Source organism: Bos mutus, chromosome 5 (genome assembly GCF_027580195.1).
Source record: "Bos mutus isolate GX-2022 chromosome 5, NWIPB_WYAK_1.1, whole genome shotgun sequence".
Classification (NCBI taxonomy): Eukaryota; Metazoa; Chordata; class Mammalia; order Artiodactyla; family Bovidae; genus Bos; species Bos mutus.
The window spans coordinates 80,789,316-80,809,940 of record NC_091621.1 but is presented as its reverse complement, the minus strand read 5'-3'; the positions used below and the strand labels follow the sequence as shown (position 1 = coordinate 80,809,940).

The 20,625-nt window shown below is 43.1% G+C and overlaps 1 protein-coding gene across 1 annotated transcript in view; it reads right to left on the bottom strand.

The window, feature by feature from the left end:
• Window positions 1-16,890, bottom strand: part of DERA (deoxyribose-phosphate aldolase) — a 127,445-nt gene extending 110,555 nt beyond the window's left edge. The window contains exon 1 of the mRNA XM_070371152.1: window positions 16,771-16,890. Within this exon, the coding sequence (XP_070227253.1) occupies window positions 16,771-16,801 (31 nt within the window). The 5' untranslated portion in view covers window positions 16,802-16,890. The remainder of the gene's footprint in view (window positions 1-16,770) is intronic.
• Window positions 16,891-20,625: the final 3,735 nt, after the last annotated feature.

Genomic DNA, 20,625 nt, shown 5'->3' with positions numbered 1-20,625 from the left:
CATACCTTCTTTCAACATTAGACTCCAGCATACACTAGGCCTCCAAGTGCCCTAGATCCTTTGAACTTCTCCCTCACAACCCCATGTTATACTCCAATCGGCAATGCTCTTGTTCACAACCAATTATTCTTGAGCATTAAGGTCAAAACCTTTCAACATTTCTGTTACATCTCTTGTAAAGAGAAGGCTAAGTAACCCTTACCATAGCTGACCACATTCCAGGCACCATGCCAGCTGCCCTACACATAATGCCTCATTTAATCTTCAGTCTGTGACCCAGCTTTTATCCACCACATATTTTTAGCTGTGAAAACTCAAAAATCATAGGTAGAAGAATCAGGACTCGAATCCCAGGCAGTCTGACTTCAAAGGCCAATCTCCTTCCAAAAAAGAGGCTATATACTTAAGTGGGTAACCATCCCAACATATATATTTATTTGCAGAAAAATTTAACCTAAGTGGGTTACAACGACATACCCAAATTCTCAAACTGGGACGTCATCCTTTGAAGTGAAGTGAATGAAGTTTTGAAAGAAAAATTGAAAAAAGAAACATTTATTGCGTAGCTACTCTATGTACCATACATGCCTTATATCACCTTCTCAATATCCTCTGATTTACAGAAAATATCAAATGCTTTCCACAGCCCTACATACCAGTCTCCTGCTCTTCAGGAATGCCTTTATCTGTGTGTAAATACACATATCTACACACATGCAGAAGGAGCCTGGGATATAGCTGTACCCCTTAAACAGCAGGCGTCTAACACGTGCTAAAACACCCTGCCGGTAAGCAGGCAGGGCTGGAGCTGATGCAGCCTCCAAAACAAACACACCAACCGTCCCCATCACGTGATGAAACACAGTGACTGTCAACACTGCCTAGGAAGCTCTGCTCAAAACGGAAGTTAGGCAATTCCCACCTCCTGCTGCATAATCAAAACTCTGCCTCCTGCAGCAGCAGTTGATCGCCTTCCACAGTTTCTCCCCAGGAAGAACTTCTCTGATGGCACAGGATTTTAACAAGGGTGCTGCTTTTACCAGACACTCTGGGACACATCACCAACAACTTGAAATCACCCCTACTTTAAACAAGAAGGGATCTGATGCGCCAACTCGGAAGTTCAGCTGAATCAGCTCTAGAAGAGCATCTCCGAGGCCATGCTCGTCATTGGGAAACATTGGGGAAGCGGTCCCCCTCAGGGTGTACCCGCAGGAACACAGGCCCCCCACTGCCACCCCCACTGCCGCACCAGAACCGGAAGTTCCTGAGGCAGTCACGTGACTGAGTCAGCTCTCCACAGGAGCTGGGTCCAAGTTTTACAAACAAGGCTGCTCCCTTCTGCAGGGGAGGATCTAACAGCTACGGAAGACTGGAAGCCTGAGAGATCTTCTGCAAGGTCAACTGTATCAAACACAGAGTGGACAGAAGTCAAAATGGCAGGCAATAGCGAGAAGGTTCCTCGCCAGCCACCCAATATTCCCCCTGGTTAAATGTTACAAACCACACAACTAAAGGGTCACTCCTTGGTACTTATTAAAGTTACCTTTCCTGGGGAAAAGGAACTCTCTACATCATCAATCACTCACTCATTGGTGAGGAGGGAATTTTCTGTTCTTATTCCAGACAACGTTTTTTTTTAAAAAAAGGAACTCTTATTTTTGGCTGCATAGGGTCTTAGTTGCAGTGTGCAGACTTAGCTGGCCCATGGCATGTGGGATCTTAGTTCCCTAACCAGGGATCAACCAGTTCCCTGAATTGCAAGGTGGGTTTTTAATCTCTGGACCACCAAGGAGATATCCCAGACAGCTTTTAAACAAAGGGAGAGGCACCCTCCATATACTGCAGGGGTAAGGAGAACTTGCAGCAAGAGGCAGGTGCCCCAGAGTAAAAATTTCCCCTGCCTCATAAGGAAAATCCCTAACGTGAGCTGACTCTCGATTACCCAGAGGTTAAAGATCCAGGATCCGACCCTGAATTGGAGGGACCGATGCTGAAGTGGAAGATCCAGTTTTTTGTTGTTCAGTCACTCAGTTGTGTATGACTGTTTGGGATCCCACAGACTACAGCACACCAGGCTTCACCGTCCTTCACCATCTCCCAGACCGTGCTCAAACTCACATTCATCAAGTCAGTGATGCCATCCAACCACCTCGTCCTCTGTCGTTCCCTTCTCGTCCTGCCTTCAATCTTTCCCAGGGTGTTTACTCTGGCCAGTACTCTGATGCCAGGAGCCAACTCATTAGAAAAGACCCTGATGCTGGGAAAGATTGAGCGCAGAACAAGAAGGTAGAAATGGATGACAGAGGATGAGATGGTTGGATGGCGTTGCCAACTCAATGGATATGAGTTTGAACAAACTCCAGGAGATAGTGAAGGACAGAGAAGCCTGGCGTGCTGCAGTTCACGGGGTTGCAAAGAGTTGGACACAACTGAGTAACTGAACAACAACAAGTAATATGAGGGATGTAGAGACCTAAGAAACATAGATATTAATAAAGCATCACAACAGGGAATTCTCTGGTAATTCAGCGATTAGGACTCTGAGCTTCCACTGCAGTGGGTGGGGATTCAGTCCCTGGTCAAGGAACTAGGATACCACAAGCCATGAGGCATGGCCAAAAATAATAATTATAAAGCATCACTACAAAACGCAAACACAAGACAGAAATCAGTCGGTGCCATAAGAGAAGGCAAAGGACTTTTGGAGACGAGTGGTAAACAGCAAAGGAAATTAAGCAAGCCTTTAGAGGAGGAGGTGAAGTAATAATGAAAGCCATATTTTCAGAAGATCACTGGAATAATGGCTACCACTAATCAAGTTAAGGGTGATTTAACTATATTTCTCTTTGAATATTCATACTAATTCTGCCACGAAGGCCCTTAGTCCATTCTATAGATGAAGAAACTGAAAAAGTGTAAAGTGAAAGTGTCAGTCGCTCATTCATGACCAACTCTTTGCAACCCCATGGACTGTAGCTCACCAGGCTCCTCTGTCTGCAGAATTCTGTAGGCAAGAATACTGGAGTGGGTAGCCATTCCCCTGGAGAACCAGGGGATCTTCCCCAACCAGGATCAAACCTCAGTCTCCTGCATCACAGGCAGATTCTTTACCATCTGAGCCACCAAGGAAGCTGAAGCTCAGAGATTAAATTACTTGTCCAAGGTCATACAGCACATGTCAGGACTAAGATTTAAACAGGTCTCTGTGATTCCAAACTCAAAGTTATTTCTAGGATGCTGTACATAGAATCGTTAAAGCATAAAGTATATTTACTTAATTCAATTATTTGGTATGAAATTTTAACAGATGTAGGGCTTCCCTGGTGGTTCAGATGGTAAAGCATCTGCCTGCAATTTGGGAGACCCAGGTTCAATTCCTGGGTCGGGAAGATCCCCTGGAGAAGGAAATGGCAACCCACTCCAGTACTTTTGCCTGGAAAATTCCATGGACGGAGGAACCTGGTAGGCTACAGTCCATGAGTTCGCAAAGAGTCAGACACGACTGAGAGACTTCACTTTCATTTTAACAGATGTTAATAGACATTCCTATTTCCAGTTTTGAAAGAATTCAGTTCAGTTCAGTTCAGTCGCTCAGTCATGTCCGACTCTTTGCGACCCCATGTATCGCAACACGCCAGGCCTCCCTGTCCATCACCAACTCCCGGAGTTTACTCAAACTCATGTCCATTGAGTCGGTGATGCCGTCCAGCCATCTCATCCTCTGTTGTCCCCTTCTCCTCCTGCCCCCAATCCCTCCCAGCATCAGGGTCTTTTCCAATGAGTCAACTCTTCCCATGAGGCGGCCAAAGAATTGGAGTTTCAGCTTTAGCATCAGTCCTTCCAATGAACACCTGGGACTGATCTTCCTTAGAATGGACTGGTTGGATCTCGTTGCAGTCCAAGGGACTCTCGAGTTTTCTCCTACTCCACAGTTCAAAAGCATCAATTCTTCGGCGCCCAGCTTTCTTCACAGTCCAACTCTCACATCCATACATGACCACGGGAAAAACCATAGCCTTGATTAGATGGACCTTTGTTGGCAAAGTAACATCTCTGCTTTTCAATATGCTATCTAGATTTGTCATAACTTTCCTTCCAAGGAGTAAGCATCTTTTAATTTCATGGCTACAATCACCATCTGCAGTGATTTTGGAGCCCAAAAAAATAAAGTCTGACACTGTTTCCACTGTTTGCCTATCTATTTCCCATGAAGTGATGGGACCAGATGCCATGAGCTTTAGGCCAACTTTTTCATTCTCCTCTTTCACTTTCATCAAGAGGGTCTTTAGTTCCTCTTCACTTTCTGCCATAAGGGTGGTGTCATCTGCATATCTGAGGTTATTGATATTTCTCCCGGCAATGTTGATTCCAGCTGGTGCTTCTTCCAGCCCAGCATTTCTCATGATGTACTTTGGTTGGTAAACCTATTTATCACCTCCTGATTGCCCCACTGGGTTTCCCTGGTGGTGAAGTATCCACCTATCAATGCAGGAGACTTGAGTTCAATCCCTGGGTTGGGAGAATCCCCTGGAGAAGGAAATGGCAACCCACTCCAGTATTATTGCCTGGGAAATCTCATGGACAGAGAAGCCTGGCAGGTTACAGTCCATAGGGTTGCAAACAGTCAGAAACAAAAACCACCATAATGCATACTCTCCCCATTATCAATGTCCCCCCTACAGTGGCACAATTACTACAAGAGATAAATGTATGCTGTCATGCATCCTTTTCACCAGCTTGTAAAGTACAAGCCAGTGCACTGGAGTCCCCTACCAAGGTCACATAGCCAGATACTGCCAGGGTAAGGACCAAAATGCTTGGGTCCTAATTCTGTGTGCTTTCCAGAAAAACCACAATGCATAAAGCTTGTGAAGCATACACAGCCAAGCACAAATCCCTGGACATTCACTGTGTAGGCTGCCTGAGTTTACCTGGCTTGTAAAAGTACTACTGTCAGCATCAAAACAATTGCACTCTTTTTCAGAAGCAGAGAGAACTCTGCTTTGTTTCTAAGACATCTTCCACATTAGCACCAATGCTTATTGCCTGGACTCTGCATATTAAACACTAACTTCTACAACTTCTCTATTTTATGTAATGACTAGTGGCAACCCACTCCAGTACTCTTGCCTGGAAAATCCCATGGACGGAGAAGCCTGGTAGACTGCAGTCCATGGGGTCACTAAGAGTCGGGCACGACTGAGCGACTTCACTTTCACTTTTCACTTTCATGCATTGGAGAAGGAAATGGCAACCCACTCCAGGATTCTTGCCTGGAGAATCCCAGGGACAGAGGAACCTAGTGGGCTGCCGTCTTTGGGGTCGCACAGAGTCAGACATGACTGAAGCGACTTAGCAGCAGCAGTAGCAGCAGTGTAATACTATAACCAGTCAATCAATATTCCTCTGCAGACTGAAATTGTGACTTTTTCTTCCTGGAGTCAGATCCATGAGGTGTTGCCACTGATAAAAACCCACGCGAGATCTTCATTTGTCTCACCCAAGAGATTTCCCACAGTACTTTTAAATGATTACCCAAAGGTCAGTAATAAATACCATGTTGATGGGTTCATGATTTGAAACAGGGCAATTGCACATCCCAAGGATGAGCCAAGTCTGCTTTCCTTGGCCAGAGTAAAGCTTTATGCTTTCCCAGTTTTAAAGTTTGATGAAGAGGTTTCTCAAGGGTGGGACATCCCAACTTGTATGGCCCTGGTCTCTTTCACAAAGACACAACATTGCTGAATATACACTAGTTACTCTACATATTTGTGCTGGATAGAAGGATTTGAGAGTATAATAATGATTACTTCCTGAAAGAATCAACACTTTTTGCAAAAGAAAAATAAACTCTGCTTAGAGAGACATGGAAGACTGAAATATGTTGCTTTCTTTCTAAAAAATTATCAGAAGCATTTAAGTTCCTCCTTAAATACTGAAGAAAATAAAACAATTTCCCCTCAAAAATGCCAAAATGCACAGAGCTGGAGCTACTTTACCAAATACAAGTGTAAAGAGGATTGTACCCTTCCTCCCTGAGTCCACAATACAAACTTAATGTGTAATCTCCAACGAAATACGAATATGTTCGTTTTCCCACCAGAAAATTAACTAAATTACTCTTTGTGGTAGACAACACCATGTCTTTGGGTATTAGATCTTCAGGGTCTGTCCCCTCCAGTCTCTGAGATCATGGAGAAGATGCTCTCAGGTCAGTTTCCAAAATCATCACAAAGACCACTAATCACATTTTTCTATTAGCCAGAGGCATTATTTGAATAAAATGTGCTCCATTTCCGATGTAATGCACTTTTCAGATAAATACACCCAGTTAACTGTCCTACACTCCTGATGCTTCCAACACTGCCTTCACAATATGCTTTAGACATCATGCAACATATTTCAACTAGAAAATAAAAGGATAAATTCTCCCCAAATTTGCTTACAGAAACTTAGCTAACCAAAGATTAAAAAAAAAAAACCTATGACATATAAAGATATTAATATTAAGGCAAAAGTGACATAAAAAGGATTTATCAAAAAATAATCTAGTCATCCCTTGGTATCCACAGAATTGGTTCTGGGAGCCTTGTAGATATCAAGATCTGTGGATGCTCAAACATCTTACAGAAAATGGCACAGTACCACCAGCCCTTCACAGATGCAAAACCTGTGGATACATGCCAACTGAACAGTCATTGAAGGTTCTCTGAAACTCCAATTAATCTGGGTCACTCTGGCTTACTGCAGGGTTCTGAATCTGCAGTGTTCCTAAGAACCTTCTGGGGAGCTTGTGAAAATGCAAGTTCCTGGGCTTCTCCTCTCATATGTATAGTTAAAGCTACTGTAGAGGTCAGGAATCTGCCTCTTTTAAACTTTTTATTTTATATTGGAGGGTTGTTGTTTAGCCACCCAGTCTGACTCTTTGTGACCCCATGGACTGTAGCTCACCAGGTTCCTCTGTTCAAGGGATTTCCCAGCCAAGAATACTGGAATGGGTTGCCATTTCCTTCTCCAGGGGATCTTTCCAACCCAGGGATCAAACCTGCATCTCCTGCATTGGCAGGCAGATTCTTTACTACTGAGCCACTATGGAAGCCCGTATTGGAGTACAGCCAATTAACAATATTGTGATAGTTTTAGGTGAACAGCAAAGCAATTCATTCATACATATACATATATCCATTCTCCCCCTGAACTCCCCTCCGGGCTGCCATATAACACTGAGCAGAGTTCCCTGTACTATACAGTAAGGTCCTTATTGCTTAACCATTTTAAATATAATAGTGTGTACATATCCATCCCCAACTCCCTAACTATCCCTTCCCCCCAGCAACCGTAGGTTCATTCTCTAAGTCTGTGAGTCTGTTTTATAAGTTCCTTTGTATCATTTCCTTTTAGATTCTGCATATAAGGGAGCTCATACAATATTTTCCCTTCTCTGTCTAACGAGGAGGGAGGTAATGCTGCATATTGGAATAAATCAACAAAGAGAGACCTTCATGTCCAGTACCACCTGCAACAGTCATGTGCCCACAGGTTTAACTTCCTTAGTTCTCCATTTACTCGTCTGTAACACAGGGATGTTAAACTGATACCTAAGAGGCCTTCCTGCTAGGAAACTGTGAAATGTTAAAAAAAAAAAAAAAAAAAGTAGCCTTATAAACATGGACACTGTTTATTTTCCTAGAAAACAGTGTTTGACTATTCCTAGGTAATGTTTATACATAGATCTCTACATCAGAGGGACTTCCCTGGTGGCTCAGATGGTAAAGCATCTGCCTACAATGCAGGAGACCTGGGTTCAATCCCTGGGCCAGGAAGATCCCCTGGAGAAGGAAATGGCAACCCACTCCAGTATTCTTGCCTGGAAAATCCCATGGTTGGAAAAGCCTGGTAGGCTACAGTCCATGGGGTCATAAAGAGTCAGACACGACTGAGCGACTTTCTTTTCTACATCAGAGATAAACAGTCTCTCTACCCGAAACATGCCAGACACTGAATGAAACCACACACTCACACACACATACACACACACACACACCACCCCCTACCTTGTGGCCATGGGGCAGGAGTTGAGTCCACTAGGTGCTCAGTTGAAAAGCTTATCTGAACCGAGATTACAAGAGCAGTTAATTTGGATTATTTCCGCCCAACATTAAAGGCCACAATCCCGACATTATTAACCACAGTCCAAGAGAACCAAAGCACCAGCTAAGTGGCACCTTTTTAGGAAGGAACTACTGGAGGCTGCTCTTATCTCAGACTCTGCTTTAGGGGAGGAAGGCCTGACTCTACAAAGAGAGTCAGAACTTGCAGCCTGGAGTGTCTCCACACTTAAAAAAAGTCTGTATAGTTTGCTGGAATGGAGATGAAACATTTATCCTTCTCGTGCGACCACGCTGGTTTCCAGGGAGCTGCCTGTGAACGGCTGAGGCGGGCGGAGAAGAGATACAACTGCAGACACGCACACGACACACACCAAAGTTAACTGAAACATTTCAAAGTGCCTTTTCATGCCTTTAACTCAAAGATGAACACATTTCAAGGTGACCCAATCCTCCAGTGACAGGCAGTGTTTTAAAAGGGCCGACGCTCTCCACTTAAACAATTTCTAGTGACACGTCTAAACCGCGTCCTCCGGGGCTCTCTGTGCTGTCTCTCCGACTAGTCTTTCTTTCCTGGCAGAGGCATCCCGTTTCACATGAGCGCTTGAAGTCTGTCTTCCCTTCTAACAATTAAAACTCACAGAGCTCAGATGCTTTATTTTTTTAACTTAGCAGGCACCATGCAGGACTGTTAATTATTTAATTATACCACAGACACAAATGATTCCCTTATAGTGCTTTCTAGTTACTAAAATCATGAATCACATGTGCTTCCTCAGTCGTGTCTGACTCTTTGTGACCCCATGGACTGTAGCCCACCAGGTTCCTCTGTCCATGAGATTTTTCAGGCCAGAATCCCGGAGTGGGTTGCCATTTCCTCCTCCAGGGGATCTTTCCAATCCGGGTATCGAACCCACGTGTTCTGCATCACTTACATTGGCAGGCAGATTCTTTACCACTGAGCCACGTGGGAAGCCATTTATCAAAATAGTATCAGAATAATAAAAGATAGCCTTATCACTCGTGCTTATAAGGCAAAGGGTAAAAGACTTTTAAGGTAAAATCAAAGTTCAAGTTCAGAAAAGGAGGTCCCATTTAAAATCTAAAAGTATGGAAATTCTCTGGTAGTGCAGTGGGTAACACTCTGAGTTCCCAATGCAGGGGACCTGAGTTCAGTCCCTGGTCAGGGAACTAGATTCCACTCCCACAGCCATGAGTCCATATGCCGAAACTAAGACCCAGCACAGCCTAAACAAATAAATAAAATATTTTTTCAAAAACCTACAAGTGTACATAATTATATATTGACTCTGTGTATGAATTTCATACATAGAATATGAAGGACTTTTTTCTTCTTTCGTCAATAAAATAGTATGGTTAGTCATTATAGAATGAGAAGATTGCACTAGAAATCTGAAAATTGGGTTCCTATAGTTAATGGAACATGCCAGGCTGTTTTGGGTCAGTTCCTTTGCAGAAACTACTCCCTGTCCAAAACATCCTTTCCAAAAACCTGCTCTGGACTACCTGTAAATTCCTCTGTAACTTTCCAATTTGATTACTTCTATATGGCATGAGTTTGAACAAACTCCAGGAGATGGTGAAGGACGGGAAAGCCTGGTGTGCTGCAGACCACAGGGTCGCAAAGAGTCAGATACAACTGAGCGACTAAACAATAACAACAACAATATGGCCACTGTATCCTCCTGTGATCATTTTTTATACATGACAGTCTCCTTTAGTTGACTGTGAGCTTCAGGAAAGCAGAGACCAGGCTATGCTCATTTTGGCAGCCTAACCATTATCATGAGCAACAAGGACAAGTGCCAGGAACAGCAGGAACTCTACTTCGCTCTTTTTTTTTTAATGTGTGTAAGTTTATAATAAATAAGAATAAATTTTTTAAATGTATTCTGGTCCCTGTCCTCTCCTAACAATTATCCTAAACCCTACCCCCACCCTGGGAAGCAAGGAGAGTCATTGAGCCAGGGAACCACCTGCCAGGGGGTATCAATGTGGGCAGCAGCCTGATGCAGCAGTTGGAGTACAGCCTGGATGCAGGTGCCCAGCACAGGGGGTCAGAACTTGAGAAGGTTGAGAAGAACGTCTACTGGGCATGGAGTATGTACAACCCAGCATGTGAAGGGTTTCAAACATGCAAAGGAAGAAAAACTGAATAAATCTGTGATGCTGGTCTGGAATTGGAAGAATCGGTGTGAATTCATGGTTTTCACTATACTGAGAGATATAGATAGATGATAAGTAGGTAGTTATAGAAGTAAATGTGTGTGTGTGTGTGTACACAGTCTAACTCTACCAAGTGAGGGGCTTAGGAGCAGGGACACACCAGTCTCCACACCTACTGCCCAGATCATGGCTTCTAAACACCATTATCCACTGAAAAAAACATTCCTTGGAGAAAGGGCTGACTCTAGTGCTGGACAGGGAAAGTATTGAAAGTGAAAGTGTAGTCACTCAGTAGTGTCTGACTGTTTGCAACCCCATGAACTGTATGTAGCCCACCAGGCTCTTCTGTCCACGGAATCTCCAGGCAAGAATTCTGGAGTGGGTTGCCATGCCCTTCTCCAGGCAATCTTCCTGACCCAGGGATTGAACCTGGGCATCCCACATTTCAGGCAGATTCTTTACCATCTGAGTCACCAAGGGAAGTATTAGGTTGGCCAAAAAGTTCATTTGGGCTTTCCCGTAAGATGTTATGGAAAAATCAGAACAAACTTTTTAGCCAATCCAATATAAGAGAAGCCTAGAACACCTTGTTAAGCCAAGAAAGAATGAAGTACTTCAAAAATAATGAGACATGTTAAAAAGAGAGAGGAGCTAGGATAAAGAGAATCCCATCAGCAAAACCTCAACAATTTCAATATTAAATAATAATAGTAAAAACTACAACCCATTTGAAAAAAAAATAGGAAACCTCAAATGTATACTAATATAAACAAACATAAATAAATGGAAAATTTGCAGAGAAACAGGGTACTTAGTTTCAAAGTACCACAACACAAAAGACACATGAATTACAAAGGTTAAAAAGTAACTTTACAGTGGTGAAGCCTAGGAGACAACACCTTAATTGAATGATCAAAATGAACATCAATAATGAGACAAATCAATATCATGGGCTACTTAATAGGATGCAATGAGAAGTATGTAGCATCATTCCTGTGAAATTCCTGCCAAGGATACATAATCTAAATCTAACCACAAAACAAACATGGCAAACAGAAACAGAGGAACAGTCTTTAAAACAACTGGCCTCTGTGCTGCAGAAGTCAACAAAACACAAAGCAATCATTTCAGCCTGAAGACAACTAAAGAGACACGACGATTCAAGGCAACACACGATACTAAAGTGAATTTTTTTGAACTAAACAAACATTATTTGGACAACTGGCTAAACTTGAAGTTTGTGGGCTGGATGATAATAATAAATTCATGTTAAAGTTTTCAATTTGAGGACTTTCAATTTGAGGTGTTGTTGCAGTCTTTGAGGAAATTGCCCTTGTTGTTGTTACTGTTGTTCAGTCACTCAGTTCAGTTCAGTTCAGTCGCTCAGTCGTGTCGGACTCTGCGACCCCATGAATCGCAGCACTCCAGGCCTCCCTGTCCATCACCAACTCCTGGAGTTCACTCAAATTCACATCCATCGAGTCGGTGATGCCATCCAGCCATCTCATCCTCTGTCGGCCCCTTCTCCTCCTGCCCCCAATCCCTCCCAGCATCAGAGTCTTTTCCAATGAGTCAACTCTTCACACGAGGTGGCCAAAGTACTGGAGTTTCAGTTTTAGCATCATTCCTTCCAAAGAAATCCCAGGGCTGATCTCCTTCAGAATGGACTGGTTGGATCTCCTTGCAGTCCAAGGGACTCTCAAGAGTCTTCTCCAACACCACAGTTCAAAGGCATCAATTCTTCCTCGCTCAGCTTTCTTCATAGTCCAACTCTCACATCCATTCATGACTACTGGAAAAACCAAAGCCTTGACTAGATGGACCTTTGTTGGCAAAGTAATGTCTCTGCTTTTGAATATGCTATCTAGGTTGGTCATAACTTTCCTTCCAAGGAGTAAGCATCTTTTAATTTCAGGGCTCCAGTCACCATCTGCAGTGATTTTGGAGCCCCAAAAAAACAAAGTCTGACATTGTTTCCACTGTTTCCCCATCTATTTGCCATGAAGTGATGGGACCGGATGCCATGATCTTCATTTTCTGAATGTTGAGCTTTAAGCCAACTTTTTTACTCTCCTCTTTCACTTTCATCAAGAGGCTTTTTAGTTCCTCTTCACTTTCTGCCATAAGGGTGTCCAAATCTTTGCGATCCCATAAACCGCAGCACTCCAGGCTTTCCTGTCCTTCACTGTCTCCCAGAGTTTGCTCAAACTCATCTCCATTGAGTTAATGACGCCATATCTCATCCTCTGTCATCCCCTTCTCCTCAGTCCTCAATCTTTCCCAGCACCAGGGTCTTTTCCAATCAGTTAGCTCTTCATATCAGGTGGCCAAAGTACTAGAACATCAGTTTTAGCATCAGTCCTTCCAATGAATATTCAAGGTTGATTTCCTTTAGGATTGACTAGTTTGATCTCCTTGAAGTTCAAGGGGCTCTCAAGAGTCTTCTCTGTTATGGTAACTCATTTAAGGTACAGTTTAGGCATAACTCAGAGAAGGCAATGGCACCCCACTCCAGTACTCTTGCCTGGAAAATCCATGGATGGAGGAGCCTGGTAGGCTGCAGTCCATGGGGTCGATAAGAGTCGGACACGACTGAGCGACTTCACTTTCACTTTTCTCTTTCATGCATTGGAGAAGGAAATGGCAACCCACTCCAATATTCTTGCCTGGAGAATCCCAGGGACGGGGGAGCCTGGTGGGCTGCCGTCTATGGGGTCGCACAGAGTCGGACACGACTGAAGCGACTTAGCAGCAGCAGCAGCAGCAGGCATAACTATCTAATTTCTTTAAAATACAAAAATAAATGGAAAGTAACAGCATATCACATTTGCACTTATTATAACTGCAGCTTGCCTCAATGCAGCTAGCCATCGGACCTAGTTCTGTGAAGGCAGGGACTCCCCTTGTCCATGTTGTATCCCTAGAGCCCAGGTAATATCAACCAGTTCACAACTGTTACTCAATAACAACTTTTGGATGAATAAATGTATTTCGTAAAAAAAATTTCATCTTGCTTCTTGGTTTAGCAACTAATCCAAAGCTGATCTCCTTTATCTGTATTTTAAGCAAATAAATTGCCTTGTCTGTTCTGACTTGAATTACAAAAAACGTTTCTACAGAGCAAAACAGTTTTCTCAGTAATCATGGCTCCTGATCATTTCAATTTAAATATATGCCTAAAACAATCTCTTTTCACTGCAAAACAGGAAATTCATAGAATTGTCCCCATCCCGTCTCAGCTAAAAATCAGTTTTCAAGGAGTTTTTTTTCTTTTTCTTTTCTGTTTTTCAGAAATCTTTGAAAATTTCCTTTCTGTACACAAGAGCTTGGCTTCCAATAGGTCAGCAGGTAAAGTCTTCCTGCAATGCAGGAGATGCAGGTTCGATTCCTGGGTTGGGAAGATCCCCTGGAGAAGGGAATGGCAACCCACTCCAGTACTCTTGCCTGGAGAATCCCACAGACAGAGGAGCCTGGTGGGCTACAGTTAATGGAGTCACAGAGTTGGAGATGACTTAGCAACTAAAGAATAACAACAACAAAGGGCCAAAGGTGCACCACAGAACTATAAAGATTATAGTTAAATAGATTATATCTTTTTCTTTGAGCAGTGTTGGCTGTAAGTGGGTAGGTGACAGCTGTGTCTTCCTATGAAGAAGGCTTCCTAATCAGAAGGAAAAAGAACCCTAGAGCTGGTCTAGCTTTTGAGCAGCCTGTGGCTTTGGCCTAGGTGCTTGCTTTCTAGAGTGTGGCTCCTGGACCTACAGCATTAACATTAGGTGACAGCTCATTAGAAATACAAATTGAGATCTCAATGAATCAGAAGCTCTGGACATGGGGCCCAACCTTTCCAGTGGTCCTGAAATGCACTCAGGTTTGAGAACCATAGGTCAATCTATAATCTAATTATAATCAAGGTGTGAAGTGAAAGTCACACAGTCGTGTCCAACTCTTTTCAACCTCCTGGACTGTACAGTCCATGGAATTCTCCAGGCCAGAATACTGGAGTGCATAGCCTTTCCCTTCTCCAGGGGATCTTCCCAATCCAGAGATCAAACCCAGGTCTCCCACTTTGCAGGCGGATTCTTTACCAGCTGAGCCACAAAGGAAGCCTAAGAATACTGGAGTAAGCAGCCTATCCCTTCTCCAGGGGATCTTCCCAACCCAATAAAGGATTAAAAGTTCATTTCTTTAAAAAAAAGTTAGTGTTTATTTCAAAAGACTAAGACACTAAGTAATATACTGCATAAATTAATACTGAATGATTTTTTCCCACTACATAAATATTTCAAATAACTTATTTTAGCATTTTAGGCTAAATCTCTGTCTGGATTAATGATTAATACCAGTGAAGGAAAAACATCCAAGAAATATATCTGATGTTATTTAAACAAAGAGAATAAAACAAAACTATGAGCATTTAAATAGCTGCATAAAAATTACATGTACTATTATTCTACACAGCAATTGGTTTTTGTTTACAAAAACCAATTTTTCTAAAGTTTCTACACAGCAATTGTTTTTCTCTTGTCTATACTGTTATTTTTCAACAAAGAAATGGATATGATTCTAATTCTTGGAAATAAAATTTTCTATGTCAATTATAACTCAAAAAAAAAAGCAAACAATGGTTTACTTGTGCTTCTTGAAAGAAAAAGTTCTATGTTTTGGTGAAACAGTAGTGCATCAAATGGTAAACAGAGTCACAGCCATACCCTGAAGATACCAAGGTGACTAAGGCCTATGCCCATTCTTATCCTCCATCCATCATCTTTCTGGATCTTCCAATCTAGGAAACTTCTTTTTTTACTAAAGTCCACATTTCAAAGATACAACTTGAGTTTAAAATATAACCTACTAAAGGGCAGTGAGTAAAGGTGACTCAATGTGGTGAGGAAATCACCTGCCTTCATAAAGACAAGCTTCTACCATTCGACCATCTCATGAAATCCAGATGGTTCTGGACCATCTCATGAAATCCAAGCTGTTTAATGAGAACAACCACTTAAAGAGAAAAAAAAAAAGTACCCATATGTATTATATAAATTCATAGCTAATTTTCACAAAATTGGCCCCTAAAAATAGAATTCTCCTTATATTATTGTATACTTACTTGGCATATTGTGAGTACTATTATATACTATTTGTGAGTACCTAGTAAACTATTATATACCTTATACTTACTATATATGTGGTGTATAATCGTTTACTAGGTACTCACAAATAGTATGTGTGCGTGTGTTAGTCACTTAGTCGTTTCCGACTCTTTGCAACCCCATGGACTGTAGCCCACCAGGTTCCTCTGTCCAGGGAATTCTCCAGGCAAGAATACTGGAGTGGGTCACCATTTTCTTCTCCACACAAATAGTATATAATAGTAAGTATATGGTATATAATAGTTTACTAGGTGCTCACAATGTATCAGTTAACACCCTCTCATTTAATCTCCAAACCACCTTATGAGACAAGTGCTACTATTATAACCATTTAACAGATTAAGAAATTTAAGCAGAGTAAGTTATTTGCCCAAAGTCACACAGCTAAAGTGAAGATTCAGAATACAGATAAGCAAGCTATCATACTTAAACTAAGATCCCTAACCTTTGGCTCCGTCATGGTTTTGCTATGTCTGAATTACAAATTTTTCACATTCAGGAAAATCAAAACTAGGTTTTCTTGCCAGAAATATTTGATAATATCAATGAAATGAAATAAATGGCAAAATAATACAAGCATTTTTAGAAATCATTGTACCTATAAAATCATACAATTTCCATTAAATTATATAATCCAAGGACGGACTATATAGTGCCAGGTGGTGCTAGCGGTAAAGAATCCGCCTCACAATGCAAGAAAATTTAAGAGATGCAGGTTCGATCCCTGGGTCGGGAAGATCCCCCGGAGGAGGAAATAGCAACCCACTCCAGTACTCTTGTCTGGAGAATCCCATGGATACAGGAGCCTACAATCAGCAGTGTCACAGAGTCGGACACGACGGAAGTGACTTAGCATACAGCACATAGTCCAGAGACCTCACAACTTTTTCAACAGTACGACCAATCTGGACATAGAGCTGTGCCAACAATAACCCATGGAAAGCCAGCATTAAATAGCGCAAGGTAATTCTGTTAATACGCAACGGAGGTTTTCATCTGGTTTGTTTGCGGGTCTTTGGGTTTTTTTGGTTACTGCTGTTGTTCTTTGCAACCAGGTGAACGAATGAGCTGAAAGATCAAAGTCGAATCTCTTCCGATTACTTCCTCCGATTATAAATATAAGGCTCGTGAGTCAAGACTTGCAGGGTCCACGTGCCCAACGGTTGAATCTCCTGGGTTGCTGCCCCCACGCCTGCGCCACCCGACCGGTCTAGCACTCGCCTCCGGAACCCCTGGCCAGGGCACCAGGCGCCGCAAGGCTGGAGGAAGCAAGGGATCGAGAGCAATGGAGAGGAGAGGGAGCGACTGCGGGCCCTTACCGAGCTCCGTGCCCTGCTGGTGCGCCGACATGTCGTAGAGGCCGCAGCTCAGCTGGCTCCGGGAACCCGCCTCTGTACGGCCCTTCCTCCTTCCTCCAGCTCCTGCTTCGCCCCACCCCTGCTTCGCCACGCCACGCCCCTCTTCCGCCAGGCCACGCCCATCTGGGGGCGGAACTACTGAACAGCCCCTGATGCCTGGAACGTGACTCCCTTGACTAAAGAGAAAATCGCACCGCCTAGCCTCCTCGGTCCTCTCCGCCAGGCGCGAAACTCCCGTACTAACTCCAGCAAATCAGGCTGCGAGAACTCGTCGTCAAATACTTCAGTTACCGACTGCACTGAACAAAAAGCATTTTGAAACTTTTCCCTGATTACGAAACAAGACAGGAGAAGCTCTTCCCAGTTACTGTTAGCAGAGCTCTGCGGCCCCACACCTGAAAGGGCATCGGTGGTCCCCGAACTTTTAAAAGGCCACCAAACTGCACGCCAGAGTCCCCCAAGTCCTGTGACTTCTAACCTAGGCTTCCTGAAGAGAAGTAACTCTGTGGCCTGAGAAACAGGGGGCTTAGGAATGGGTCTCAGCTTTGCTCTGAAAGCGATTAAGTGTGACACTGGCCATAACTGCCTTTTTAAGCTTCGTTTTCCTCATCTGTAAGAAAGCACCTTGACAACATCTTGGAGCTCTAAAACTCTAATTCTGTGAATTTTTTTAGCCTAACTTTTTTTGACCTGGAGGTTTACGTTAACTGGAGTAACTCAGCACAGACTATTGATGAACTCCGTACTCACCATCAGAGATAGCTTCACTCTGATGAAAAAGGGAAAACTTAGTTACAGTTTGTTTACCATGAGCCAGTTACTAGGCTAGGTACTTTCAGAGAAATGATAGCAATGGAGTCTCAGAACAACCCTGCCAAGCATGTACTATATTCTCCATTGTTGTGCATAGAGACATAAAAGTTATGAACAGAAAGATCCTGTCGTACTGGAAACTGCATGTGTGCTCAGTCCTGTCTGACTCTTTCCAACCTCATGTATTGTAGCCAGCCAAGCTCCTCTGTCCATGGAATTTTCCAGGCAATAATATTGGAGTGGGTTGCCATTTCCTTTTCCAGGGAATCTTACCCACCCACGTCTCTTGCGTTGCCTGCATTGGCAGGCAGATTATTTACCAGCTGAGCCACCCGGCAAGACCAGTGGAAAGTGAGCAAATTTCAAATGGGTCCAATTCCCTAATACACCAGTAATTTCATCTAATGACTTGCTGATTCTAAGAATGTTCAGATCAGATCAGATCAGTCGCTCAGTCGTGTCCTACTCTTTGCGATCCCAGGAATCGCAGCACGCCAGGCCTCCCTGTTCATCACCAACTCCCAGAGTTCACCCTGACTCACGTCCATCGAGTCAGTGATGCCATCCAGCCATCTCATCCTCTGTCGTCCCCTTCTCCTCTTGCACCCAATCCCTCCCAGCATCACAGTCTTTTCCAATGAGTCAACTCTTCACAAGAGGTGGCCAAAGTACTGGAGTTTCAGCTTTAGCATCATTCCTTCCAAAGAAATCCCAGGGCTGATCTCCTTCAGAATGGACTGGTTGGATCTCCTTGCAGTCCAAGGAACTCTCAAGAGTCTTCTCCAACACCACAGTTCAAAAGCATCAGTTCTTTGGCGCTCAGCCTTCTTCACAGTCCAACTCTCACATCCATACATGACCACTGGAAAAACCATAGCCTTAACTAGACGAACCTTTGTTGGCAAAGTAATGTCTCTGCTTTTGAATATGCTATCTAGGTTGGCCATAACTTTCCTTCCAAGGAGTAAGCGTCTTTTAATTTCATGGCTGCAGTCACCATCTGCAGTGATTTTGGAGCCCAGAAAAACAAAGTCTGACACTGTTTCCATTGTTTTCCCATCTATTTGCCATGAAGTGATAGGACCGGATGCCATGATCTTAGTTTTCTGAATGTTGAGCTTTAAGCCAACTTTTTTACTCTCCTCTTTCACTTTCAAGAGGCTTTTTAGTTCCTCTTCACTTTCTGCCATAAGGGTGGTGTCATCTGCATATCTGAGGTGATTGATATTTCTCCCGGCAATCTTGATTCCAGCTTGTGTTTCTTCCAGTCCAGCATTTCTCATGATGTACTCTGCATATAAGTTAAATAAACAGGGTGACAATATATAGCCTTGACAAACTCCTTTTCCTATTTGGAACCAGTCTGTTGTTCCATGTCCAGTTCTAACTGTTGCTTCCTAACCTGCATACAAATTTCTCAAGAGGCAGATCAGGTGGTCTGGTATTCCCATCTCTTGAAGAATTTTCCACAGTTTATTGTGATCCACACAGTCAAAGGCTTTGGCATAGTCAATAAAGCAGAAATAGATGCTTTTCTGGAACTCTCTTGCTTTTTCCATGATCCAGCGGATGTTGGCAATTTGATCTCTGGTGCCTCTGCCTTTTCTAAAACCAGCTTGAACATCAGGAAGTTCACGGTTCACATATTGCTGAAGCCTGGCTTGGAGAATTTTGAGCATTACTTTACTAGTGTGTGAGATGAGTGCAACTGTGTGGTAGTTTGAGCATTCTTTGGCATTGCCTTTCTTTGGGATTGGAATGAAAACTGACCTTTTCCAGTCCTGTGGCCACTGCTGAGTTTTAAATACAGATGATCAAAACAGATTTGACTTGCAAAGTTGTATGTGTGTAAAGCGATAATACAATACACATTATGGCATATAGTAGGGGCTCAACAAGTGGAAGCTGTTAATGTTATTGTCAGCTTCAAGCAGTAACTATAGGTTTCATAGGAAAAGTAATTCCAATCTTTTCCCTCTACATGGAACTGCCTCTCATCCTTGTCAGCCCAAAGCCGTTGCTGAACATTTTGGATGTGTCTACATCCCATTCAGACATAAAAGAGCATTTTTAAAATTTTCTATTTATTTCATTTTTTGGTTGCCGTAGATCTGTATTATTGTCACCCTGCTTATTTAACTTATATGCAGAGTACATCATGAGAAATGCTGGGCTGGATGAAGCACAAGCTGGAATCAAGATTGCCAGGACAAATATCAATAACCTCAGATACGCAGATGACACCACCTTTATGGCAGAAAGTGAAGAAGAACTAAACAGCCTCTTGATGAAAGTGAAAGAGGAGAGTCAAGAAGTTGGCTTAAAGCTCAAAATTCAAAAAACTAAGGTCACGGCAGCCAGTCCCATCACTTCATGGCAAATAAATGGGGAAACAGTGTCAGACTTTATTTTTGGGGGCTCCAAAATCACTGCAGATGGTGACTGCAGCCATGAAATTAAAAGATGCTTACTCCTTGGAAGGAAAGTTATGGCCAACCTAGACAGCTTGTTAAAAAGCAGAGATATTACCTTGCCAACAAAGGTCCATCTAGTCAAGGCTATGGTTTTTCCAGTAGTCATGTATGGATGTGAGTTGGACTGTGAAGAAAGCTAAGCGCCGAAGAATTGATGGTTTTGAAATATGGTGTTGGAGAAGACTCTTGAGAGTCCCTTGGACTGCAAGGAGATCCAACCAGTCTATCCTAAGGGAGATCAGTTCTTAGTGTTCATTGGAAGGACTGATGTTGAAGCTGAAATCCAATACTTTGGCCACCTGATGTTAAGAGCTGACTCATTTGAAAAGACACTGATGCTGGGAAAGACTGAAGGCGGGAGGAGAAGGGGACGACAGAGGATGAGATGGTTGGATGGCATCACCGACCCAATGGACATGGGTTTGGGTAAACTCCAGGAGTTGGTGATGGACAGGAAGGCCAGGCGTGCTGCAGTCCATGGGGTCACAAGGAGTCGGACACAACTGAGCGACTGAATTGAACTGAACTG